Here is a 27,402-nt window from a genome sequence, read left to right as displayed (position 1 = left end):
CCCCTGCGCCATGACGTGCGCGAGCCCCGGGAAGAGGCGGCAGCGACGGCGCGCGCGGCGGGAGGAGCAGGCAGGAGTGGGGAAGAGCGGCGCGGCGGCGGCGGCGGCGGCGGCGGCGGCGGCTCGGCCGCCCCTGAGGTGACGCTCCACGGGCTGGCAGCCGCCCCGACCGCGGCATCGGCCACGGGAACGTGTCCGCGCCGTCCCGCCCCGCCCCGCCCCCGGGGAAAGCGGCTCCCGCTGGGGCTCGGCGGACGGCGGAGGTGCGGGGAGGTAGCGGGGCAGGGGCTGGCTCGGAGCTTTAGGCAGCTCCCAGCGATGTCCTCAGGTTTCGCATAAAAAAACCTTTTCCTGCCGGGTGTTGTGCGCGTTGCGGATGAGCTGTGGAATGACCTTAACTTTGTTTTGGTCCTTGTCTGGTTCGCTCTGCAGGTACCGAGGGTCCGGGTCTGCGAGTTGGGGCTATGCCCGAGGGTCAGGAGTTTTCGAAGGAAAACTTTAGAGAGCTGAAAGTCTTTGGGATAAGGTTATTTAGTGTGATTAGTATTGGAGGCAGGGGTTTGGAGTTAGGTGATCTTTAAGGTCCCTTCCAGCCTAAACCATTCCGTGATTCTTAGCTGTTCCTCACCGAGCCTTCTGAACCGCAAAGATGGACTTCTGTAAAGTGCTGCTTTTCTTCCAGGGTATCTTCTGATTAATTATCAGTTTGTCGAAAGGGAAGAGGGAGAAGCTCAAGGTCTCTGAGCCCTTTGCGAGTACCGTAAATCAGGTACCAGTGAAATCAAGGAGTTTCTGCTAGGAAATCTGTTAATGGGTTTGTAGCTCTAGAAACTTCATCTGCAGTTGTGGATGTCGTCAGAGTGGTGTGAGAGGAGTGACTGTTTACTAATTGTGAGGGGCGATTTCCTCTTGTGAGGAGGGGTGGTGAACATTTTGGGGTTATCCTGGCATTGTGTCATGAATGTTTCAGTTCTAGTAGAGATGGGAGGGAAGGGTTAATGCCTTCTTTAGGCTCTGATGTGCTGGTAATTGCTTGGGTACTGTAATGCTGCACTTCTGTTCATATGGGAACTAGACTAGGAAAATGTTTGTTTTCATAGATTTCCCCTAGCAGACTTTGTGCTTCGCTGTGGAAAAAGCTGTGCTGAGATAACTTAGCCTATCTGAATTACTAACTCTTTAAGTTAATTACTTTAAATTTTATTTCATGCCACACATGACTTTTCTTCCCCCCACCCCAAGCATGGTTATTTTTAACTCCTTCTGTTAAGCTTTCAGTTAGATACTGTAACTGCTCTGCACCGGGAAGGAGGTGCTGGGAAGGAGGAAGGAATGCCTTCCTAACTCTTGAAGAAGGTGAAAAGTATCCCGAGACAAGAATTAAACTTTTGGTCTTCTCTTTGAGCTGGAAAACTCACCCAATTATTGATTTGTTGTTTGATGGTGGCTGGTGTTTCTCCCCTGTATGCTGTGTAGCCTGAAAGGAGAGTAGGAGACTCCCCTGCTAGAGGGACAAACATGTGAAGTTGAGTTCTGAAAATCTCTGGTCATAGTTTTATTTCCCTTTTGCAGATGTGCCAGTCTCCTTATTCTGAGGTAATCCATCCTTAATTTGTTTTCTCGCCAGTTCCTGGGTTTTCCTGGCCTGTCTGTAACAGCTCATCTGTGCTGGTGCACGTATGCTGTTCACTAGCAACTAAACACATCTGCTGCAGAGTTTGTGCCAAGATGAAAAAATATATCGAGCTTGAAAATGTTGTTACATGCATGCCTGTGAGGTTTTCTGGAAAAAATCTGCAAATTGTCCCTAGTTGTAGCTACATTGCCAAGAGATTCTTGAGATTAATTTTATGGAGAGTGTTCTGGGATAGCACATTGTGACCAAATTAGAGTCTCCTTGTCCACTTCTCATTAGCTGAGAATTTAGTTTTCATCCTACATGTGGTGCTTCCCTGGGCAGGTCTTCCCTGCTGGCAGCTCTGTCCCTTTGTCATTGGAACTGGTGTAGCTCAAACCTGATTCTCTTCCTGTTTTTCCTTGGTTTGCAATGCAACCATTGTCTGGCCAAGCAGAACGCAAGGATCCTTTGAGGAAGCTGCTCCTGCAGCAACAGCTGAGAACTTGACAAGGAAGGGGCTTGGCTCAGGTCAAATATTGTTGGAGATTCCACAAAGTAAACCTGCCACAGCTCACGGAAGACAAGTCTTGATGTCCACCTGGCTGTCATAAAAATTGCAAGGGAAATTGCAAGGGCTGTTTGTTATTTTAAAGATTTTGCAAAAGCTTAAGTTATTTTAAGTAGTTATAAAGTTCATAGAGAAAAGAGCGTGTTGTGGGGAGATGTTTTGAGATGGTTGTAGGAACAACTCTGGTAGGGGAACTTTCTTGGTTACTTTGTTCCTGTACTAATTGTAGTAAGGGAAAGGAAGTGTGATAAACAGAAAATGACTAATTCAAGTGTGTGCTGAATTTCCTCTATCCTCACTCTGAATTCATAATGAAGGGAAAAAAGTCTAACTTTATGTAAATACATTATTGAACAATAAATGAGATTTTTGTTTCTAATTATTTGTCTCCTTTTCTTATCTAGCTAAATAACCATGGCAGGTGATGATTGTGTAAGGAAACGCCAGTCTGGCTGCACTGCAACCTCCAAGACCCCTGAGAATGAAGAAACACAGAGGAGACCTGAGAGTGAGAGGTCCTTTCAAAACTCAAGCAATGGTGAGACTCAGTGGCTCAGCACTGGTTGCATCTCTGGCATGTGATTTCCTTTAAAGTGCCCTTTCTACTCATGGATGTGCCTCTTTGTGCCTTCATTTCTGTTTTTCTGTCTCTGGAAGGGCTGAAGGTGGAGCTCCCTGTGTCCCAGCTTCACCCCTTCAGCAGGTGTGGGTCGTTTGGGGTGCTGTCCTGCAGAGCTTTCCCTCAGAGCTGTGCACTGCAGTGCTTGCAGTGATCTAAACAGTGTTTGCCACAGGAGGAAGAGATTCATTAGTGCTGTAAATGGTAATGTAAATGTAAATTGTGCAAATGCCTCCTGGCAACACTTTTGAGTAATCCTGGTAAATGCTTTTTCTGGGACTTCATCTCACTTCTTTTACGACCTTTAAGTATGTGACTTTTCAAGATGGAAGAAAATGGCCTTTAACACAACAGGTGAAGGTGCTGTGTCCACCTGACAGACACGTGGAGGTAGGATGTACAGAGAATGATGCTCTGGGATTCTGTTCATGTCAGGACAGCTCCCTTGTATTCAGACTAAATCTTGGCTACCAGAAAACTGAACAATAAACATTTGTCCATTCATTCGTTTTGTGGTCCTCTTAGAAGTTATGTGGCTTAAAGTTGGCTTTGTGGAAGGATCAATGCTGCTGTGCCCTGTCCCTTGGGTTACAGGGACAGTTGTGTGGCACTGAGTGGTTTTGCCTGTGGACTCTGTGACCCTCTAATTCCTGGCTTCTGCTGTACCACATTCCAGCCTGTGATAAGGAGGTTAGAGATGAAACTGCAGCTTGTTTCCTTTCTCTTTGTGAGATAGATTAAGGAAAAAGCTGAAGAAGGTTATCACAATGTGCCATGTGTACAAGATCCAAAATCCTGGTGCCGGTGACTCAAGGAGGTAATTCTCACTGATATGCTTCTGGATATCATCACTATTTCAATAGTACTTCTTTCAACTGAAATGGAAGTTGGAGCATGTTTAAGTTTAGGACAAGTCAGATTTCTTATTGAAAATAAAATGCATTGGAGAGAAAGCCATTGCACAAACTGCTTGGAGAACTGGGATTTTAAGATTTTGGTGGCACATAATTTTAATTGGATTAAATGGGACTGTATTAGAAAATCGCAGGGAGTCGGGTGTCTACTGGAATCCATTGATGCTGGGCTGAGTTCTATCACTAACCTTTTCATGTGTGGAAACTCCTTAATTGTAATGAATGAAGGGTAAGTAATAAATAGAGCAGTGATAATTAGGACTTGATGGGTGGGTGTGTCTGTCTTTACAGGCCATTCATTTTAGCACCTCTGAGATGTGGCAAAACCTCACTGCAGGTGAGATGCTGTGTGTAGCAAACAAACATCCTGGAGTGTATGAAAATGTTCATGTGCCTGGTGGGTTGGCTTAGAACAGTGCAGTGCGGTTTAAATCCCACACAAACTGCAGTGAAGGACAGCAGGGGCGAATCCTGGTTAGTCAAGACTTGAGCGTATCTTACCTGCCAACGTTGCTGCCAGTTGAGCAGAGGTGTCACAAAGTGTTTCTTAGCTCAGTGTTGGTGACGACAGGAATAACACAGGGAGGTAGGAGGCTTGAATCTAATGCCTTTAGGCATGGAAGAAAGATGCATCCCTCTGGTCAGGAATTCCTCCGTACAGGGGAGTTAAATCAGCAGCTCTGTGACCCAAAGGTTGAAGATTTATGAAGCTGAAATATTCCCGAGTTGCAGAGAGTGGCCTCTTCATGTAGTCCAGGCTGCCTGTGTAACTAGGTAGGACTTTCATGACTGAAGTGGGAGAATTTCTCAGAAGATGCAAGCACAGATGTTTTTTCTTTCTTTTGTCCTGACCATTCTCTCCTGAATAGCTGTTTCTAAGGCATTAGTGCTGATGTGCACAAAGGCAGTGTGAGGCTAATGATCTGCTGTCTGGCAACAGGTTTTTTGTATTGTAACAACTTAATGCTGGGTGTTGTGAAGAATTTTAGACAAAATGCGTGTTTGTTGTAGTCAAGGGATTCTAGCCAGGCCAAGAATATACAGAAGTAGATATTGTTGCATGTTTGTGACAGTTATTGCCATAGAAAAACTAAACCTTTAATGTGATTACCCACCCTTGATCCTCTCTGATTATAGCAAACGCAATCTGCTTTCTACAGAAAGAGTTGAGGTGTCAAGGGCCAGCTGACTTGTTTCCAGAAGTGTGTGAACTTTCTACAGAAATTTTTGGGTCCTTAATCCTTTCTTTATTAAAACTCAAATCCATTGGCTGATCTGAAATTGCTTAGAGGAATAATTTGAATACATGTATTGGCTTTAGAGCTACAGTAGGTCTGACTCTTCCTTTTGTACAGTTGAGGTTATTTTTTTTTTCTGGGTTCTGCAGTGCTTCTGAAGATTACTGAAGATTGTTTCATTGTTTGAGTTCTAAGATTCAAATAGTTTTTACTCAGGTACACCCAATTTTATAGAAGTGTGGAAATACTTGTAACTTGGAGATTGCCAGAAGATTTCTTCTGTGCCTTGATTTGTTTCTATCTAATAATTATTCAACCTGCAATTTCACTTTGACAGAGTAGCTGAACTTCAATCTTATATATAATTTCTCTTCCTTGAATTAGCTCCAGAGTTGTAATTAAACAACTAATTTGGTTGTGGCTTAGAGTCAGCAGATGATCTAGGTGGCAATAATCCCCTGTCAAAGCCAGGCTTCCTTAATAAGATTAGTCTTATATGTTTCCAGCAGGAGATACATAGAGAAATATAAAACTGCTCTGCCTAATGGGATATCGGTATCAGACTGTACCAGTCACTTGGAATGAGCTTAACAGAAACTGCATGGACAGATCTTAAAAGGCTAGAGAGGACATGGATCATAAGTGTGCACATGAATGCCTCTAAAATGCTCAGATAGTGTGTTCAGAGCAGTAAAAAGGTGGGTTTGGAGTCTGTTCTTGTTTGCCCAGATATCAGGCAAGGACTGGAAGTGTCTCTGGAGGCTGATCTGCAAACAAGCTATGTGGCATATCTGTTTGGTATGAGTAAGCCTGACTGGTAATGCTGTTCTTAGAAGGGGGCTGTTATCTTCCAGTGAGAGGTTACTATCGATCATCCCTGGTGCAGAAGTTCATGGTGATGAACAAATTGTGTGCCTACAGGGGGATAGAGGAGGAGAGAACTCTCCAAGGGGGAGCAATTTGGAAAGATTTAGCCTTTGCTGTATGACTCACAGCAATGAGTGTTCAGTGTTTCAACAGGATTCTTCTTGTGGATTAAGCTGCTTGAATTGAGGATGTGTTTCTGAGAGATAGATCAAAAAGCTGTTTTGTCTAGGTGGATTCTGGTAATTCTAGGGGCTGTCATGTTTTGGAACCTGTGGTTTGGGTGAAGGCTCAGCAGTTTCTTGTGAAGAGCCTGTGGATGTGCTAGCATAATGTAGAGAATGCTGGTGTTCCTTCCTGCTAGTGAAGAGGCTGTTTGGGTTCCATGTCCCTGCAGAACTGACTTTTTAAGCTAAATGCTTGCCCAGCAGTGCAGTGACCTATGGCCTGTGAATTCTTTAAACAGATCATCTGAGTCTAGTCATAACTTGCCTCAAATTGCTGAGTGGCCACACAAATTACCATAAGTAACAATAAGGGCTCATTAGCATCAAATTATTAATATGTGTTGTATTGTAGCAATATGGAACTCCTCCCCTCTTTACAGTAGTCCTTCACTAGATTGGCTTTAATATTGCTTTACTTTTGATAACATCTTCAGTGTTTTTGGAGAGGGAGCCTTTAAATCCAGGTGACTGACAGTAATGAAATCCTTCTCCCTGTGTTGCTTTAACCTCTTGGATGGGAAGTTGTCTTATTAAGAAATGACAAAGCTGGGTTTTTTTTGGATCCCAAGCTGCAGCCCCAACATCATGTGAGTGATTCTCTGCTCTACCCATTTCAAATGTCACTTATCTGTAAAATGCACAACAGTGGGTTGAAAAAGGGACAACAAGATTCTTTAGAAGAGGTACTTTGTCAATCTTGTGAAATTTTAGTTGCTCAACTTCTCAACAATTAAGAAGCTTTCTCAATCTTCAGGTGATTTTTTTATTGGCTTGGTTTTCAAAGAGAAACGAAGCTTACAATTGTTCAATATTTTTTTCTTCTTGGCTTTTGAACCTGCTTGGAATTCGGTCTTTACAGAGGAGTCACATTCTAGAAAGATCAAGCTCAAGACCACTGGGCCTCTAAAGATCTTGTTAATATCCTTGCTGATGAGAAGGGAACCCAAGGCCATTAAATAAAAAACTTCTCCCTGTGAACAAAGCTCTTCCAAAGCAAGTCATGCTTAAGCCTCCTCTGAAATTTGCCACTATTTCATACTAGTCTTCAAGACAACTTTCTCATGACTTTAAATATATTTTCTGTCTTCTTAAGGCATGTCTCAACTTCTTTTAAATGCAAAAATGTGTGAGCCTTGTATAGTACAGCCTTGAGTCCATTTTTCTATAATGCTGTTGCAATCCCAAAATGATACAGAGGAATCCAGGCTTCATTTGCAGGGTCGAAGGAAAGTGAAGATTTGGACTTCTCACCAGTGCACATTTCCTTTTAGACCCAAAATCATATGATGAATCTCTTCTACAGTGACCTGACAGAACATAAGTGGTGTCTTGTGCAAGGGAAGTTGAGTGATTCAAAATGATGTGCTTTTTCTCTGGTATCTGTCTTGTGACACAGCTGGGTTTATGGGGTGATGCAATACAGAAGAATGGGTTGGTTTGGAGTGAGTTTTATTCTACAGAAAATTTTGTGTTGAGAAAGTCAAGCTCACAGGTGAGTTTACTTTGTCATATGAGTTGCTTAGACTGAAGCCATGGAGATCTTGATTTTAAAACCTATTAAAAGATGCAGTGTTTCTAATATTTTCTGTGCATGCACACTAGTATGAGGGCAATTAAAGCGACAGGAGGACACTTTAAATTCCAATTTAGCAATTACAGCATCAGCAGGTCAGAGACTGTCCTCATTTCTTGTACAACCATTAAAGCTGAACATTTGGTATATGTAAAGCTATACCCAGTTTTAAGGTCTTGCAGTCTAAAAGGGTGTTTTATTTCCAAAGTGAGCCATGCCTGGGTAGTTTTTAATGTGAGTTTTTCATGACTGAGGCTTTGAAGGCAAGATCTGACAGGAAATATATGGCCAAATACTGGCTATTTTATTTTTAGCTTAAAGAAGATAATTCAATTCCTTAAGTCCCATGTGTCCTGTTCTCTTTGGCTGTTGTTGGGTGGCTTCAAGCAAATGTGATATCTTGAAGATTGGCAGCTGGGTAAGGGACACAAATTCCTAGATCTTTTAAGGGTAAGGTTAGTTGTTCTTTGAGCTCAGCAGCTCTGTTTTGCTTTCCATCAAGTCAGCTGAAGGTGGTTCTCCCTATAGTAGTAATAGAAGGAGTGGGCCAGGAATACAATTTGGAGTGGCACATTGAGGGAGTAGAGCCCCTGAGAACATCTGAAGGGGATACTGTTCTGTTGCTTGTGAAACAATTTCTTTTTTTTTTAATATGTTGGGGGAGAACCTATTTGAGACCAGCAAAGTACATGAACTGAATGGGTCAAGGGTATCTTACATTCTTAAATTGTTTTCCAAACTGCTGTTGTTCTGCAAATGTAACAGCACAATGAGCTTAAATGCTGAGGTGTTTGGTTTGGGGTTTTTTTTTTTGATTTTTTGGTGGTTTTGTTTGGTTTTTTTTTTTGTTTGTTTTTTTTGTTTGTTTTTTTTTTTTTTTTTTTTTGTTTTTGTTTTTTTTGTTTTTTTTTTTTGGTTTGTTTTTTTTTTTCTTGTCTTGTCTTGGAGGTGAGATGCTTAGCAACCAGGAGTTCTATTTTTGTAAAAATGGATCTTGGATGGAGGCAAAATCAATGCTGTTAAGCGGTTTCCTTGTTTGTTCTTACATTAGTAGTCTGCTAAGTTATAGGCAGTTGTTGCTGGTCTGTCCTTAAATCTATAGCTTGTGTAGCAGATAGGAAAAAAACAAAATTCTTGCACATTGACACGAATAAAAATTCCTGGTTGGTCAGTGGGAAGGGGAATTAATGCTAACAACTGATCATAGCTGCACTGAAGATCAAGTTTCTTGTTTTACTTCTTGTTGTTGTCGTTGTACTCTTTTCCAGTACTGGAATTGGAATCACCTCTGAAGCAGGCCTACCTAAAATACTTAAAACCAGTTGTTCAAACAGGCTGACTGAGGCTCCTGAGCAGCACAGAAGCACTTCCTGCTCTGAAAATGAAACTGCTTTGTGTGTGGAGGCTGTGCTCATACAAGGAGGCCGCATTATGCACTCAGTCTGTTTTCTTGTGTCACAGCAGCACAACTTTGGGACCTCTACAGCAAATCTGTTAGCTCATGCTTCTCTGGAATCTTATTAGGGAATCACTTCAGTACTTTCTTTTTCTAAAAGTGGCAATGTTGTCTTAGAAACCAAACATGCAAGTTGTAATGCTGGCTGTGTGTCGGTGTGTAAGGTGGTGCTATAGCTAAACATGCCAAAGGATGAGAACAAGGCAAAGTTTGCTGCTATCTTTTCACTCTGACTGGTATTTTAGGGGGATGGATGCTGCTTCAGTCTTGATTTTCCTTCATGTGCAAGACTCTCTGTTTTAAGTAACTTTATCTTCTGTGTTGTTGTTATTGCAGAAGTGAAACACCAGCTGGTGCTTGTCCTAAAGCTAGTCTGAAATGTCTGACCTGTGGCTGTTGTTCCTCTTGATGTTACAGAGGCATCTCAGATGTGTAGTTTTTAATGTGAAACAAAGGTGGCATTTGAGTCTTTACCTATTGGCCAATGGTGTTAGTAATGACAAAAGTCATATTATATTGATGGCATGTTAGACCCGACTGTGTACTTAAACAGTCAAACATATTAAGGAATACAGTCACATTGATATCTAGCACTTCTCTTGGGGAATAAAAGGATGGGAATAGCCAGGTTTGAACACAGGATAACTGTCCAACTTGCCATTCAGCCTGTCTTAGAGCTGATAGTGGTATTTTACTAATAGCTGTGGCTGACTGCCTTGTCTGTTGACAATGTAGAGGCCTCCACACAAACTAAGCTTACGTCTGATTAAGATAAAACCCTGATAAAAAAATCAGCACACTTGGAAATGACCTTCTAAGGGTCATTCTGATTGCTGCTTCAAGGCTGAATATGTTTAGGGACCTTGGATAAATTTGCAGAGTTGCTGATGAAAAATAAAATCCAGCATGTTCTCAGCTTTTGACTGCCTTACAGTGCTGTGATCCTAAAATATATGGGCATAGTTTATGAAGTTCCTGCAGCTTTGATTTGAGTTTAGTGGGACCCTATTAGAAGTCAGAAATGCTATTGAAGAATTGGTGTCTGAACTACTGTATGCTGTGCTTTTTCTGTTTTCAGACATGCAACAAAAAATACTCAATATTTGCTTTCCTTCCTTAGGCTGGGTTGATGTGGACCACGTGATAACGAGGAAAATGCAGCTCATAGCAGAAGCTGAGGTAAACATAATACTTGCTTGTGGTGGGGAGCAGGACAATTGACCCTGGAAGTCTTTTGGAGAGTCACTAGCCCTGGAACACAAATAGCCCTATTCAGTCCTAGGTTGAGTGCAGTGACTTTTCCACAGCCCTCTTTCTCTCTTCCACTTAGCACAAGAGGGGTAGTCTTATGTAATGAGGTTCTGTCTTACTTAACCCAAATAGCTTGAAGTCCAAAGATAAGAATGAACTTTGAAACCTGTAAATAAAATGGAAATTGCCTTACCACTAACTTTTGGCAGTGTGATGATTAGCCAGCCTGCTTGCATATTGAGCCTTTAAAATGCTCTGTGTCCTGCTATCCATTGAATAAAGGGCAGCATGGAGCTTGCACCCCACAGCTTTTGCTGCCCTGGCTGTGGAGATGACCTTCCAAAGCTTTGGTCTCATTCTTTTTGTCAGTGAACAATATCCTCTAGAAAATAGCACTGGGTGTTTCTGGTACCATCTGCATCTGTGTGGGCTGCCTTTGTCTTAGATTATATTTAGGTGATTTATGCCCAAATTAAATGAAATTGGCTAACAATGAACTGCACCCTCCTTGTTAACCATTGTTTTGTGGCACCTGTGTTCTTCAGGGCAAATTGCCCTGCACTCTTGCATAATTTTATTGCAGAAAATTCCGTGGAAAATCTGAAGTAATCTAATTGTGCCAGCTTGACATGAATAGTAGGGAGTGGATACTTAGAAGACTTCTCTTAGAAGAGAAAAATACCTTGCACCTTTGAGATATTTTCTTGTTTCACTTTTTTTTTTTTTTTTCCTTTTTCTCCCTACCTCTATAGGTGGTGTGTCATTTATAACAGGTATAACTAAGGTGTATTTAAATAGTCTTCTGCAAAAGGTGCTGCTTCTTTTTTGCTGAACTCCTTAAATTCAGCCCTTTAGAGGGGTAGTCAGCTCAGATTTTTATTTTGGCTGTTGTCTTATCCTGTTTATCTTTACTGAGAACAGGAGATCAAGCTTGGTAACTTCTCTGCAGACAGAACAGTCGTTGTTAATCACTGTGTTGGCAGTGGGTGTTTGCAGGAGAAGGCTTTCACTGTAAAGCACAAGTAGCTTTGGAAGTTCCAGGGAGCACTAGGTGGCTGCAAGGGGACAACTTGACCTTGGATTTCTTTCTTCAGGAGTGTCACTTGTTCCATTTTTTTTTCTGGTCCCCAGCTTTGAGACATAATTCATAGAAAAAGTTTTCTTACCCACAAAGAAAATAGTAGAAAACTAGTGGTGTTTTAATTGCTGAAATTTCTCCCAAAAACAGGGAGATCAGATTTTTAGCTTTGAGTTATGCAACTTTCAGATGCCTCAAGCTTGAGGGGGAAAAAAACACACCCTACTGCAAAATACCTGAGAATTCCTGGAGTGCTGGGCCCTTTTGTTGTGGGAAACAGTGAACAGAGGCTTGGACTGCATTTGCCTTTTCTGTGATAGGTATCTAAATTCTAGGCAGATGCTTGACTTGTGAAAAGCCTGGTCAAGGTGTAAATGGGATTTGTAGGAGCTGGGTGTTGCTCATATGCATAGGAGATCTTCAAGCATCTGCAGTCTAAAATTCCAGTCCTTTATTAATTCTAAAGGGAGTTGAGAATGGTGTGTTCTGTCATTGGGTCTGGGCTGGCTGTTGTCAGGTGTCGGTGGCAAAAATTACTCAATTTGTTAGAATGAGTAAAGTTCTGGGGAACTGTTGCAACTTTATAAGTAAGGGTTACTTCCCTAACTTTCTCTGACTTGCCATCAATTTTTTATTATTTGCCAGCTTCTGCTTTTGATGGCAGAGCATTCTTTCAAGGGGTTTTGGTTTGTAATTACAGTTAGTTACAATTACTGCAGGTATTGTAATGGTTTGTATTTGATTTACTCTATTAAGAACTCATGCCCTGCTCTCCCAGTCCAAACATGCACGTGTTGGTATCAGCCCTGGAGGGTTGTGTTAGGAGAAGGCAATCTCAGCAGAGTGCCAGCCAAAGGGAAGAGGTACTTTAAGGTCCCCTTCAGACCTGGCAGGTGCTGTGAGGTCTCCACACAACCCTCTCTTCCCCAGAAACCTCCTTGAAAACAGGTTTGTTTGTTTGTTTGTTTTTTCTTTTCAATCTTCAAGATAAGAAAGTAGATAGGAATTGGGAATTCTGATCTGGGAAATGTCTGTGTTTCTTGAGCAGCTGATCAGTAGGAAAAGCAGATGAAATGATGATATGTAATTATCATGTAGGAGCACTTGCACCTTGAATCTGGAGGCAAACTGGAAAAATCCCAGGCAAAGGATGGTCAGACAAAGATGGCTAGTAAACACTTGCATTAAGAAAACAAAACATAAGGTGCAATTAGGTTTTAAATCATTTTTTGAAACTTGCCTTTTGCCTGTGCTGAAGGTGGTGACTGACTGGCAGAGTGTTCAGGAGATCAGAGGTTGGCTCTCAGCTGTGGTTCATCACTTGTCACCATCACATTTAGTGTTTGAGGACTAAACATTAAGAAACTCAATTCTCAGAACTCTGATAAGTCTTCTAAAAGGCCAGACCAATTCTGTGTTGAATCTGATGGAGAACATAAATGTTATTCAAAGTCCTCTGGCCTGAGGTGTGTGAAAATATATCCAGCAAGTTAAACAGTTTACTGCTATGTTTTCACTCTGTCAGCAACTGAAGCCAGCTTTCATGAAGGAGGTGGACAGTCACTTCACAGAGTTTGTGAACAGTTTGGTGGCAAAATCGGCACTCCTGGATTCTTCATCTCCAGCTTCCCTTTTCCCAGCTTCCTGTGCAGAGAAGGAACTGCACAAAGCCAAGTAAGTTCCTTTTAAGCTGTTGCTATAACAAGATTGTTTCCTGGAAGCTTCATTTCCTTTTTTGTCTCAAATGTCAATTCTTCTTTGTTTGCAGGAATTCAAGGGCCCCTCCAGAACACGGGAAAATCTTTACTGCTAGGAGGTCCCTCTTGGAGTGAGTAACTTAACTTCATCGAAGTAATTTCATCAATTTCACTGAAAATACCCTTGATAGCAAACTAATGAGCCTTTGCTTTGAGGTACTTTCCCTGCCACCACTCCCAGTCTTATGTTCAAATCCATAGGGATTAATCTGTTCAAGCTTTTCTCTTTCTAAAATATCTGTACTACATCTTGCAAATATAAACCTTAATTACAGCCCTCTCAGTACCACTGGGATCCTCGCTAATTATCCTTTGTCTGAGGATAAGCTGAGGAAATGTCTGTTTCTGTGGCACCCCAGCTGTGCCTTAACTCTGGTCTCTCCCTTAGTGAGCTGTTTGAAGTGAGTCACATCAGGACAATCTACCACATGTTCATCGCTCTTCTCATCGTCTTCATCCTCAGTACACTTTTAGTAGACTTCATTGATGAAGGAAGGTAAGAATGCCTTGGAAAGACAGGGATGGGGGCTGGGAATAGCTCTTCCAGAGTGCCAGATGCACATGAAACTGCAGAATCGTGCAGAAAGACAGGGGAATCCTTCTTGGGGTGTTGTTGGAAGTGTGGATTTCAACTTGGCATACTTAAAATATGTGCTGGAATTCCTGTTGAGAGGGTGTGATCATTTCAAATTGGAAAGCTGGATATTAGGAAAACACTGCTAACTGATGTGTTTGTTACATGAGAATTGTGGCCACACAGTTCAGCCTAACGTGCTTAGTTCATAATGAGGCTGGCAAAAGGGAATGTGGAATACTTTGGTTGAGTGTCTTTAATGAGACAGCAGCTTTCAGCTGCTTGTGTTGCTTAAAGGAGTCTGCTTAGAAAAACTTTAAATACTTCAGCAGTCTTTCCTCTGTTTAAAAATGACAGTTCTGGAACACTGTACTTGTACTTAAATAAAAATAGAACTTTGTTTTTCCTGGGGAAAAATCTCAAGGATGTTGGCAGAGCCTCTGCTAAGATAGTGCTTTGCAGGTAGCCGGTTATAAATAAGATTGTGAAAGACTGCTTTCCTCACTTGTTGCTTAAACAGTATTTTGGCAAGCTGTATCTCATGTACACAAGTAGGATTACATGTTTATCTTGCTGATTATCTGCTCTTCAGTGTACAAAACCAGAGCTGTATCTTGATTATAATCATTGTCCCTTTAGTCTAAGAACAGGCTTGTGTGCTGTTGAGTGTTGTTTAGCTGATCCTAACTTACTAGTGTATGGACACTGGGGGACAATGGGTATTTACCTTAAAATCACCTAGGGCTGGATACCCTTACTACTTTAAAAATAATATCTGTGATCTTAGCTAGACCTGATAATTTGGATCCAGTTTGCAATTGAGCCTCCATCTCATTCTTTCCTGAGAAAGAATAACTTTTGTTGGTGTATTCTGTACTGTCATCTTCTTTGGTCTTAGTTTAGAAGAGCTGCTTATTGTAGGAGTAAGCTCTGATGAGTGTGAGAGGCAGTAAAGTTGATCAGCCTTTTGTTTATGTCCTTATGTTTTAAGCTTGATTAATGGACTAAAGCACCTGGTGCACACCAGTTGGTCTTATTTGGACTGACCTTCTAATGACCCTGAGCCTTTTGGGTAACTTCTAAACTGAATCCAGGTGGAATGCCCACAGAAAAGGATTAAACTAGGTTTGAGTGCTGGGTGTTAAAATACCCCATACCTGTAGGGGCAGGGAAGAAGCCTCTTTAGGCTTAAACCCCTGGGAAGACCCGAGTTTCAGTGCAGTAGTGATGATGTCCTGGGAGTGTTCCCCAAAAGCTCTTGTGGACCCTGGTCCAGCAGTGGATTGTTCAGTCATGTGCTTGTTCTTAGGAGGGATGAGCTTGAGCCTCCTCTTAAAGCACATGCTGATCTTAGAGATGTGCTTAAGCCCTGTGGGATTTGAAGGGAAGCTGTGCCTGACAGCACTGATGGCATGAGTCCTTCTCTTAGTTTCTGGGATACTTGAGGGTGGCCTCTTGAAGCTGCCACAGACAGCCCTGAGCTGAAATTGCCACAGTCACTTCTATCCAGACTGTCAAACAATTATGATCTGGAAGCTTTGTGTTTTGTAGCCACTTAGTGGAGTAGAAGTATTTCTAATCAAAAAATGGATGCTCAAAAATTCTCTTTCCTTGTTCCTTCTAGGCTGGTCCTTGGATTTGATCTCCTGGTCTTCGTTTTTGGAAAGTTCCCAGTTGTCTTCTGTACTTGGTTGTGCATGTTCAGTGCCACAGTATTTGTTCCATACAACCTTTTTGTCTGGTGGGCCCAAGGCTATTCCAGTTCCTCCCATCGTGCAATCCACTCTTTCTTCTATGGGATGCTATTCACACTCTTCCAAATAGCTGGGCTTGGATTTGGACCAACCTATGTTGCTGTAGCCTATGCCCTGCCTCCAGCTTCCCGCTTCATTGTAATACTGGAACAGGTAAGTCCCTACCCTGCTTCTTCAATGTATCCTAGGACACATTGAATTGAATTTTATTTTCCAAGTGGAAATGGTCCTTTTTCCTAAAGAAGTCAAATGTTGTTTTTATTCATTAAATTAAGCCAAGGCTGTGGGTGCTGCATCTGAGACTTGATGACAGTTACATGCACCAAATCTAAAAAGAAAGAGTAGAGAATAAACTTCATTTTGACCTGGTAACCACTTGTGTGTTTTTACCTAGTATTTAAGATTTTACTCTGGGTTTTACTGAAATTCTATTTGTTTCTGGTTGTCTTGTGGACACTAAGTGCTTAAAACCAATTTTAAGAACATATTGTGCCATGGTCCACAAGGAAGCTGTAAAGTTCCTCTTTAAAAAACAAAACCCAAAAAAAGCAAGTACATAGTCAAGAAGTGGTTCCTGTTGGCATTTCTGTTCTCAAGAAGCAAGTGTCTTGGCTCTGTAATCAGGACTTGTTTGGAAGTGGAATTTTTTTTGTGGCAGGGAGCAGGAGAGGAGTGCAAGAGTGGAGTTCTGGTCAGTCCATCAGGTTAAAACAAGGATGAGTTTTAAGAATTAACTTTCGACTGGCCCAACTTTTGGTTCTTCAGTATTAAAACAAAATTAAAAGAATAACCTGCTTGACAGCTGTGGATTGTTTATGTGGGGGACCACCTCACACCCAGGTAGTGATAATTGCTGTGCAATACAGGTAACTTCAAGGAGACACCTACACTCGGAAACATCGTGGCCTGCTGAAATGGAGAGGGGTTTCCCTTCAATTTTAAGTTAATGTTAGCTGATTAATGACTTGCTGGTGTTATTCAGAGTCTTTGTGTATGTGGTGGTCCTGCAAGTGTAGATGAGATGTTTTGACTCTCCTGAGCCATAGTTGCTGCTGCATGTTTCCCCTTGCACTTGGAATTCATATCAGTTAAACAGGCTTGTAGGCAGAGGAAGCAGCCCTTTCCTTGTAAAAGGGTTAAATGGGAAAGAAACCAAGATGCTGAAGGTGTTGCTGTAAAATGCTTGATCCAGTTGTCACTGGAAGGTTGTGAAAATGAGAGCACTAAGCTGCTCTTCTCTTGCAGGTTCGTCTGGTTATGAAGGCTCATTCCTTCATCCGGGAGAATGTACCCAGAGTCCTGTCCTCAGTGAAGGACAAGTCTGGTGAGTAACTTGCCCTGCTTCATTTTACATAGCCAGCTCCAGCCTTCCTTCCATTGCTTTGGGCTCATGAGCTGGTGAGGCAGGATTTGAATGGGTGACTTTGGATTGGGAGGTCAAAGGTTTTGCATCATAATTTCAGCCTGAACCGTTTCATTTGTATTCAGTTGTATTAGACAACAGGCTAGACTGTTGTTCTGGTCTAAGTCCTCTCTGGATCTTAAGTCTTTGCTCTCCAGGATTCGATATATCTGCTTTTAGGAGTAAAAGGTGTCTAGATGTTGCCTACAGTCCTTCAGCTCAGTGCTCTAGTTGAAGTGACAGCAATCATAAAACAAACGGTCTTTTAAGCAAGGCATGCTAGAGCTGACTGGCCTGAACCCACGTGTTGATAGGAAAGGAAATGTGATACCAAGGTGTTAGTAGATAGTTGGTTACTCTCACTTGCTAACTGTCCTTCATGCATACCATATGAAAGGTCGAGTTTGTTTTATTCTCTGCAAATCCCATACCTTTACCACACTGAGGTTTCTGAGGTGAGAAGAGTTCTGTTTTTTGAAAGGGTACTGGGGGAAACTGAACTGTCACTAAAAAGATTGCTTTTGTTTTTTATTTCCACCTCTTCCCAGGCATAGTACATATTCCCAGAATTTCTCAGTACCTGTACTTCCTCTTTGCTCCCACCCTCATCTACAGAGACAACTATCCCAGGTAATGTGGGCAACAACAGAATACTAAAGCAGGCTGAAAACTGAAGCCAATATTAAGCACCCCTGGGTGTGATCAATTTGTGAGTTAGAGCTTTCATAAAGATGTGGTTAAGCTGGCAAGGGCAGGACTTGCTCATGGAGTTCTGCTTTTATTTCTTTGGGAAACTCACTTGAAGTTAAGCTAATTAACAACTTGCTAGAGATTATATATCACTGTAGTGATAGACAGTTCCTGCAATAGGAACCTGTGTGTTTTACGTGGTGCTAATAAGCAGCCCTGTCACTGAGTTTGAGGCTGAAGCCTTTATAAGTGGGAACTCCCAAACTCTTCTGTACATTGCTGGGTTGCACTTTGGCTGTGTGAAGTCAGCAGTCCTTCACATAGCTGTCTGCAGATCCCCACCTCCTACAGAACTGTATAGTGCTGCCCCTCCAGATACCTTCCCATTTATGGAATTGCTGGAGTTCTGCTGTAGTTGAAAGTGAGGAACAAGCAACTTGGGCAGACATCCCTTGGATGTCAGGAGATTAAGAATTCTGTAATTCAGAAGCTTTTTTTTCAGAGAATACATCAGTAAAATTGTAAAATCCTTCAAGTAATTGAAGGGAGGGGTTTGCTGCTATGATATCCTGTTCTTTTTCCTAGGAATCCCACAATAAGATGGGGATATGTAGCTACCAAGTTTGCACAGGTGAGTGGTACAGCTTTCTGCAGTATACACTCTAGGAGACCATCTAAGATGTGTTGCTCAACAGCTCTCTCTGGCATTAAATCATTCTACTTGGCATGGCCTTACCAATAAAGAATACTTTCCAGCAACTAACAAATAAACTGTAATCTTGCTGCCCTAATGGTTGTGCCAAAGAAAGAAAAAAAAATAAAATCTTTGCTTAAACAAACCTCCAGATAAAAAAAACTTGTTTGTGTGTATAGAGCAACACCCATGCCCTCTTTCTTCGCCCTGATTGTGATGCACAGACACAGCTTCTTCTCTGCAAATATTCAGAGCAATTTTGAAATAATGAGGCCTGGAGTCCAAATCCTCAGTACTTATTTGAGTTCAAGGTTGACTGGTTGTTCACATTTGTGGCCATGAGCTTCAGTAGCTTCTTGTGGCTGTTTTTGCAAGTAATGGATTTGTGTGACTGAAACCTTTGCTGTCACACAATGCATTTATGGTTTAAAGAGCAAAACAATTTAAAAAAGGGAAGCATGAACAGGCCTTTGGCTGTTTGCTGTTAGACAAAGAGGATGACAGAGCACACACCTGCCTTACATCAGAGTATTTCAGCAGTGACTGGCATTTTGGCCTCAACATCCACAATGTCAGTTCGTGAGGCAGAGAAAGTTTGAGGTGCTTTGGCCTATAACTGTCTCCTTTGGACTAAAATGAAAATAAGCTTTAATGTTAGATTTAACTACAGTAAGTATTTTTCAATTATTTCTGCCCTTATCTTGGATGTAGATCAAGGGTCTTTTCCCCACTTTGGCAGTGACATGGATTTTTTGTGTCAAAACATGTGAGTTGATAGGACTGGGAAAAACTTGACAGCTGCTGTAGGAGAAAAGAGAAGTTGATTTTGCTGCTGGCTGTCAGCATGCTCCAGGGATTGCTATGGCTTTCTTTTTGCCTGGATCCTTGGGGAGGTTTATTGGCAGCAATGTAAAATAAATTATTTTGGCTTGTGTTGGCAGCTGCTGTTCTCTCCTAGAGCTGGCAAGTGGTGATGTGTTAATTGTGCGTTCCTGTTATGAAGTCAAGTTTGGGGGTATTTTTGTTCCAGGTGCTTGGCTCACTTTTCTATGCCTACTACATCTTTGTGAGACTCTGCATTCCTCAATTTCGCAACAGTAGTCAGGAAACCTTCAACCTTCGAGGGCTGGTCCTCTGTATCTTCAACTCCATCCTGCCAGGTAAGGCCCAGATCCATGAGTGACTTTCATCTTTGTGGAAGGGAGAAGTGCTTCATTTGAGATGCATTCATGACAGGCAGAGATCAACAAAGGAGATCTTGTGGGCAGACTGCAGCATTAAGGGGTAAAACTTAAAAATCAGCAATACAAAATAAAAGTTGGGTTTGACTTTAACTGTCTTCAAATCAAGCTGCAGGCTCTGAGGCAGCCTTGCTGTTGCCCTCTGGGGTGAGCAGGGTCTGGTGTGGTGAGAAACTGAAATACTGTTGTGCTACCTGTAAAAAAGAGTAGAGCTCATCTGTGTCAGTGCCTGTAAGAACAGTTTTTGACTGTTAGGTTCTCTTGCTTGTGGCTGAGAGAAAACGCTACAAACACTACAAAATCTTGCTTGTGTGAGAGAAAACACTTCAAAACTGATGTGGCTGTCCCTTGTTTCCAGGTGTACTGATTCTCTTCCTGGTGTTCTTTGCATTCCTTCACTGTTGGCTTAACGCATTTGCTGAGATGCTGCGCTTTGCAGACAGGATGTTCTACAAGGTGAGAAGCAGGAGCTGTAGTTTATAAAGCTTCTGAAAGTCACTGTCATAAGGAAAAAAAAAAGAAAAGGAAACTGAAGATTGTTCTACCAAACAAAACAGTCATGGGAATTTGCTTGGTTTATGTTGTTAAGGCTTAAATTTGTTGCTCTGCTGTAGAACAGATTTGGTTTCTGCTTTGCAATCTGAGTTGCTTTAAGGTGAAACGCCCTGTGCACAAACAGAAGCAGCCACCAGACCTACCCAATAGCTCCATTAGCTGTCTTTTTGTTCTTTTATCATGTCAGCCACTGCAGTTTGGGATAAAACCAGACCTTGATACTCCAAGTAAAATGTTGGAAGTGTGATGGAAAGCTTGGTCAAATTGTTACGTTAGCTTGGTATTATTTTGTTTAATACTTTTCAATTTGATATCCTAGAAAAGTCCTCTAGAATGTTTTTATAGTTAATTAGATTTATGGTCTTTCAATTGTGCTTTCAGGACTGGTGGAATTCCACATCCTATGCAAACTACTACAGAACCTGGAACGTGGTGGTACATGACTGGCTCTATTACTATGCCTACAGGGACTTCCTTTGGGTGAGTAACAAGCAGATGTATTCTTTTGTCAATTAAACAGTCAACTACTGGGTAAAACAGTACATTTGTCAAGATGCGGCATCCTTGTCTTTTTAGAAGCATAAAAATGTTTCATGTCAGCTGTTGTGGGGAGCCACTGTGCTTTTAGAGAGATCCATTGCTCATTTCCAAGTCCTTAATGTGTGCAAAACATGGGGCTGGGATGTAGGAACGCAGAGACTACCTCAGCAGTCAGAACTCATGTTGCACTGTTTCCATGAGCTGTGGTAGGTATTTAATGAGTGGGCTCAGCACAAGTTCTAATGCAGGGAACCTGAAATATACCTGAAGAGAAACACCTAAACCCCAAGGTGTTCTGTAAGGCACTTAGCATTTCACATGTGCCTCTTGGCTGGAAGAGTGCCTTCTTAGCTCAGGGAAGAAAATTTAGTGTGTTGCAACAACCAAACTAAAACCACGGCAGAATAGCTCCTAATACTTGGCATTCTTCTCTCTCCCAGTTTTTTGGGAAGAAGTTCAGAGCAGCAGCCATGCTGTCTGTCTTCACCGTGTCAGCTGCTGTGCACGAGTATGTCCTCAGCATCTGCTTTGGCTTCTTCTATCCAGTTCTCTTCTGCCTGTTTACATGCTTTGGAGGTAAGCTCCAAGGAAGAGAGTGTGGGAGTGGCTGTGGGGTTTCTGGCTTTTTTAGAGAAGCGTGCTTTGTGCTTTTGACAATTATGCCAGCTGTTCCCTCAGCACTAACACACAGTATTGTTGCCCAAGGGTTGCAATTGTGAGTCCAAGCTTTGTGAATGGATTTTTGCAGCTCAGGAGATACACATCTATATACACACAGAGGATTTGAAAGCCTGGGGCTTCCAAAGGTCTTGGTGGCGAGGAAGAGAGATCTATGTGATAAACTGCTGTTCCCGTGACACTGCACAGAGTTTAACAGCACTGCTTCCTCTTTGCCAAGCTGTAGTTGAATTGCTGTGTGTCAGCAGCTTGTCAGTCTTCCTCTACTCACAGTATAAGGAAACTATTAGCACTCTACTGCAGTGAGGAAGAGTATGGGAAATGGATTTATGATGGCATGAATTATAACATGTGTATTGTCTCACCCTTCTCATGAGACTGAAAATAGAATAAAAGTTTTTAAAACACCTCTCAGTTACCCCATCTCTGGGTCAGAAAAGAATATAATCCAACAGAAGAGCCCATTTAGAAGTTAGAGCTATTGCATTTCTTTTTGTGTTTTGAGTTAGAGGGTTCTAATAAACTCTAAGCCACCCCTGCTATGCCTTGGTGACTAGTATAGCACAAATAACGTTGATCCCCAGAGGCACACAGCTTGTTGGCAAACTTACTGGAAGGAAATGTGAGAATCAGCTCAGAGTATTTGCTCTATTGCTAAGCATAATCAGCTTTTCATGCAGTAGCCTTGTTGCTCCAGAGATGAAGTGAAAGGAGGGGAAGATCCAGTAAAATCAGTTCATCTTTGATTCTTGAATCTTGAGTTTGTTTCTGAATAATTCTTCTCATTCCTCCCCTTTTCAGTGGTCTTCAACTTCACTCTGAATGACCGTCGGAAAGGGCCGTTCTGGAATGTGATCATGTGGACTTCCCTCTTCCTGGGTCAAGGTGTCATCATCTGCCTCTACAGCCAAGAGTGGTACGCCCGCCAGTACTGCCCCACAGAAAATGTGAGTGCCTGCTTATTCCCCTGGGATAACCAGCTGTGGGAGTGGCTGGCCTTTCTTGCTGTGCAGGAAGAGTGGAAGTTAAATGTCATGAACCTTTCTGGCAGTGTGCTACATCCATTCCTTAGGAGTTATTTAGCCTAGAGGCTGGCTAACAGAAGTGTTTTCAGTAATGCTCCTTCTGTGCTGGTAGAATTTCACTACTTGAAACTGAGAGTGGTGTTACCCCATTTCTGAGGATATACTAGACCTCATTTAGGCTGTGGCAATGGAACTGCATTACTTGGCCAATGAAGTCAGGAGAAACTTTTGGAGAAGGCCCACAAAAACCGTGCCTGTTGTGCCTCTCCCAGGCTAGAGTGGGTGGTGGTGAAAAGTGGTTACCTGTAGATAGTTTGGGGTTCTGGTGGTGTTTTCTCTAACTCATTTTTTGGTACCAGATTCTGTTATAGATAAAACTTCCTTCTGTCCCAGCTGATTTCAGTTTTAACCAAAGGATTCTTTATCAGCCTCTATTTTAAGTTTGATTCTCCTCAATTAAAAGTTTGCCATCATAAATTACTTGGCTTCTTGATACAACAGGCTACTAGGCCCAGTGTTTACCTGATGTAGCAAAACTTGTGGCTGTACTTAGACTTCCAGGCACTGCTTAGTGAAGGGGGTGAACAGGGTTGTAGGGTGCAGAAATGTGGTTTGATCTTTCCTGTTAGAGAAGTTTGATTTCAGCAGCTTGTACCACAGCTGGTGCTGTTGGCTTGTGACTAATTTACTGCCTCTCCATGTTTTGCAGCCCACATTCCTGGATTATTTAAAGCCACGCTCGTGGTCATGTCATATGAAGATGTGAAAATGGGGTGCTCTGGCCATGTCATCACAGAAAAACAAAGGTTTTGGTCCTCCAAGTATTTGGACCAATGATCTGACTTACTACAGACTTTTTCTAAGGGAAGTTGGGCCTCCTCATTATTGGGGAGAAACTGTAATTTTTTTAAACATTGCTGGAGCAAACCAGTTGACCTGGATTGCAACAGACTTCAAAGGCAGCATCTATAACATGCTGTCCCACTTTGAGCCATTTCCATGCCAGTAAAACATTGAGCTGAAGGTGGAGTCTACTGGAATCCTACTCATCCAGGGGTCCCCCCAGGTTGCTGCTTTTCTGGACAAGAGGCAAGCTAGTCAGATTTGCTGGTAGCTCATTGTTGGTATCCGTCCATCTTTCTTAGCCATCATTTGCAATTTTTTTTTCTCCTTTTCGGTAATGGGATGTCTACAAAACTTCTGTTCTTCATGATCCTGCCTGCCACTATGACACAGACAAGTGGCAGAGCAACAGGGTGTTTCCCTCCTTGCTCTGAAGATGGCCAAAGTTTTCTTGGCTGGCTTCAAACTGCATCCTGTGTATGCCAACAGATATAAAATGGGCAGAGGAAGAGGGATTGTCACCATGCTGAGTCAGGTTCAGAAGAGCAGGGCATAGTGTGCGCAGTCTTTCTATGACTTTTTACGTCAAAAATTTGTTTCTCTGTATTCATTTAGTTCCCAACTGCCTTACAGCATTTTTGTTCTCTGAAGGCCCTTGTGACTTGAGGAGTACTTTTTCTTCTTGTTCTTCCTTTCTTCTGTTCTAGGTAATCAGTTAACATGATTAACTTGTAAAAGAGCTTTTGCTTTAAGTTGACAGGTGCTTTAAGGAACACAAGTTCTTAAGGGTTTCTTTACTAAGAAAAACTTGAAATAATATGACCAAACTGTAAGAAAATGGGATCAACTTTACAGGTACAGAGCATGATCTTCTTTGGAACGGCCAAGTGCAGTTCAGTGTGCTAGCACTCCTTGCCCATGTGTATTGGAGAAGTTTCTAATGCTGCTGGGGAATGAGGATTGGCCCAGAGCTGCTTTGTCACCTGCCTGCGTCTGCCCTGACATCAGAGGGGGCTTCAGGTGGAGCTCAGCCTCCTTGGTACTGTCCTCTTGGTGTAGAGGTAGGATGTCCTCCCACACACTCCAATAAAGGCAGGGGCCCTGTGTGAGTTTGGTGTTTCCATAGCAATGAATCAGTCAGAGTTCCTTCAGCTCCCTTGTTCTGTCAGGTGCTAAACAGAACAGGGAACTTACAGAGTGTCTGAGTACAGATCACTCCAGTTTTACTGGAACTGTAGCTCCCATTATGGGAGACAGGGTGACCTGATGGACATACCTTAACTGGTGAAAAGGGCCCACCTGATAGAGATACCAGAACTTTGGTGACAAATATTTTAGAATTACTCAAATGTTATCAGAAACTGCCAATGGGAAACAGCATTTCCTTACTACCTACAGCCCTGGGTATTTCATACCAGCAGTATTAGAACCATTGGTGGACTTGTCTCCCAAGCCACTTCAGACTCTCCTTTGGGAGAGTCTCCTTTCTACTTTCACTAACCTCCATCAGAAGTAATTTCATGAAAGCTGGGGAATACTTAAACTTCTCCAAGTCTTCAGTAAGAAGGAATCATGCTCTTGAGAAAGGACATTGTACCAAGTCAGATTTGCCAAATAGTGTTTCTGTGTGAGGTTCTCCTCTGAAAACACCTCCTGCTAAAAATTGTTTGATGAAACCATTGAAGTAATTTCAGAGGAAATATATGCTCAAATTTGGCAGTATTTGTATGTAAAATCCTGAGAATTAAATGGATTACTTAATCATCATTTGGATTGAGTAATCTGAAATCTTTTACCATACCTTTTGTGGGCGGAGAGAACATAGGTTCTGGAGCAACTAAGCTTCCTTAGTAAAAAAACAGTCAAAAATACAAAAAAACACCCTTTGGCCAAACAGATTTGTCACCACCTTAGTATAGGATGAAATTCAGTCCAATTCTTTTTTGTTTGGTGCTCAAAACACTTAGAGAGGTAACTGCCCTCAAAGAGGGTGGGATGGATTAGGGACTTGGTTTGCCATCTTGATACCTGTGGCAGGTCTTGATACAGTTTCAGTGTTTTTGAAAAGAGATCAAAGGATGGCACTTTGTGCCCTGTTTTTGGTGTTTCCCTCACACCTGGCACTGTCCTGTGCCCAGAAGGAATATCAGCATTTACTGTGTCAGCATCATCACTGAGGGCTTGAGCATCTGGCAAGCAAAAGGCAACCAGAAAGGGATGCTCAGCTGTTGGAACTAGTCTTAGTTTTTGACAAGTTGAGGTTTTCAGCCTTGTAGATCAAGCATCTTGCAACCATGCTGTCAGGGCATTAACAATTTGGATTACTTTCAATTTTGTGGGTTTTGAAAATTGCTTTTGAATGTGGGCTTATTTTCATTTTTCTCAAGAGTGCTGGAGGGGAAATACTAAGTCTTTTGCATGTTGCTTATTTAATTAAATTCAATTATACTACATTTGAGTTTCTTAGACTGCAAGTGCCAGAGCACTTGACCAGAGCGGTGCAATGTTCTGGTCAGTGGTGAGGATGTGAAGGTTCCCAACCTGCCCATTACAAGCTCTTAATATAATGTAATATAACCTATGCTGTTTTTTTGTGGTTCTTTCCAACACAAAAACTGTGCAGCTTGCTTCCATGGTAACTCCCTGAGTTGTGAGGTGGGAAGCCTCCAGCTTTGGAATGGCAGTCAGTACAGCTGCAGCTTCTTGCTCAATAACCTCACAAAAATCAGTGTTACTCCATCAAAATGTGTGTCCTGGGGTTTTCATGCAGAAAACTTTGTTCCTGGGAAGACCAAAGCTCTGTGGAGTCCTCATGCCTAGTCTGCCCTTTCTGTTGGGGTGTGTGGCTGCCAGCTGTTGGGGGTGAAGCAGTCCTGGGTCTCAGCTGTAAGCTCTGTGCTCTCTTGTGTCCGAGCACAGTGTGTGCTGTGGTGGGAGCTGGGGGAATTCCTGCTGGATTTGTTCAGTATGGTATTGCATGGATTGCATCTGGCCTACCTGCTGAAGGCAGACTGAACTGATTGAGCTCCTGCTTCCGAATGCAGACGTGCCAGAGGGACAGCAGATTCCAGGAATTCATGTGCTCTGCAGCATCAGAACCAGCTCCCCACAGACCCCAGCCAGCCTCGCCTCATCCCCTCTCCAAGTGCCCCATGGTGGCCTGTCCCTGGCTGTGGCAGGGGATACCCCAGCATTAGCCCTGGCACTGGCACCAGCTGTTCCATGATGTAACCTGTACATATTCTGTCACTTACAAGAGCTGCTTATAATCTACTGTATTACAGCAGTTAAAAAATATTTTGCTATTAGGGGAGGAAAAGAAATTGCTTTGGCCTGTTTTTTTCTCTGAGGCACCTGTTTTGGGGGGAGTTACAAGAGGGCACAGGGATTGGGAGCAGAGTAAGATATGTGGGGTTTCTCTCCTGAGAAAGGTGGCTACTGTGGGGAGATGTTGGGAAGAGCCTTTTGAAGGGAGGAAGGGAAGCCTGAAGCTGCCTGCACCCACAGCTGTGTTCAGTGGGGCTGTAAGTATCTTATTTTCCAAGGAGGGGAGAGGAATGGAGACATTCATGCCATAGCAGACCCAGGCTTAGAGGCACCAGGCATGATCATGGGATGGTAGAGGAGAGATCTTGGCTGGGTGTGTGGGGAGAAACTTACACAAGCCCTTCTTGAGGTCCTGGAAACGAGTATGAAATGTCCAAGGTGAAACACCAGGTAAGAAGGGAAGTTAGGGATTTCTAAACTTTGTATCATCACTGAGAGGGGAAAGGATATCCCTGAGGTGCAGGACAGTAGTACAGGGAAGGAGTCAATAGGTCCAGGAACAGACCAAGATTTCTCACCTTTCCTGATATAACATCAGATTGGAGCAGCTGCCAAATGTGGATCATGTTGGTGACTTCTGCCTTTACTTTGGGCTGGAAAAGGGTTTATGGGCCAAGAACTTAATGTGATCTTTTTCCAGCTTTGTACCACATGCTCCACAGTCCTGTCTGTGTTCTTAAACTATAACAGCTACAGAACAAGTCTATTAATCTTCCCATTCTTTCTGGTGGGAATATCAAGTACTGCCAAAGAGGCACAAGATGGAAAATAAAACTTCTGTCAAGATTTTTTTTTTGCAATTTTTTTGTATTTTCTTTCCAAGGAACCATTTGCACAGCAAGACAAGAAACTACCTGTCAGGGTTACTCCTAGATTATACCTACACCCACAAACATGTATCTGAAAGCAAAGAAAT

General features: G+C 42.5%; 1 protein-coding gene across 5 annotated transcripts; it reads left to right on the top strand.

The window, feature by feature from the left end:
- Positions 1-109: 109 nt before the first annotated feature.
- On the top strand, positions 110-27,275 carry SOAT1 (sterol O-acyltransferase 1). Of its 5 annotated transcripts, none has more exons than XM_053951135.1 (16): positions 110-138; positions 2,591-2,724; positions 10,198-10,256; positions 12,932-13,080; positions 13,175-13,234; positions 13,552-13,659; positions 15,362-15,644; positions 16,737-16,815; positions 17,442-17,523; positions 18,169-18,214; positions 19,308-19,437; positions 19,877-19,974; positions 20,455-20,553; positions 21,054-21,189; positions 22,093-22,238; positions 23,026-27,275. In XM_053951135.1, exons 2-16 carry the CDS (start codon positions 2,601-2,603, stop codon positions 23,080-23,082), a joined length of 1,656 nt encoding a protein of 551 aa, XP_053807110.1. In that variant the 5' UTR covers positions 110-138; positions 2,591-2,600; the 3' UTR covers positions 23,083-27,275. The 5 variants fall into 5 exon arrangements, with proteins under 5 accessions (XP_053807110.1, XP_053807109.1, XP_053807112.1 ...); XM_053951134.1 differs by lacking the exon at positions 110-138 and adding an exon at positions 147-263; XM_053951137.1 differs by lacking the exon at positions 110-138 and adding an exon at positions 404-432.
- The last annotated feature ends 127 nt before the right edge of the window (positions 27,276-27,402 follow it).

Source organism: Vidua chalybeata, chromosome 9, assembly GCF_026979565.1.
Source record: "Vidua chalybeata isolate OUT-0048 chromosome 9, bVidCha1 merged haplotype, whole genome shotgun sequence".
NCBI classification, from domain to species: Eukaryota; Metazoa; Chordata; class Aves; order Passeriformes; family Viduidae; genus Vidua; species Vidua chalybeata.
This window is presented reverse-complemented; position numbering and strand designations above follow the sequence as displayed.

What these genes read in the sequence shown, in the direction of transcription:
- SOAT1 (XM_053951135.1), top strand. Translation starts at nt 2,601, where the DNA reads ATGGCAGGTGATGATTGTGTAAGGAAACGCCAGTCTGGCTGCACTGCA. An exon ending in AAGGAACTGCACAAAGCCAA is followed by an intron (nt 13,081 to 13,174) that starts GTAAGTTCCTTT and finishes CTTTGTTTGCAG; the next exon opens with GAATTCAAGGGCCCCTCCAG. An exon ending in CCTACAGGGACTTCCTTTGG is followed by an intron (nt 20,554 to 21,053) that starts GTGAGTAACAAG and finishes TCTCTCTCCCAG; the next exon opens with TTTTTTGGGAAGAAGTTCAG.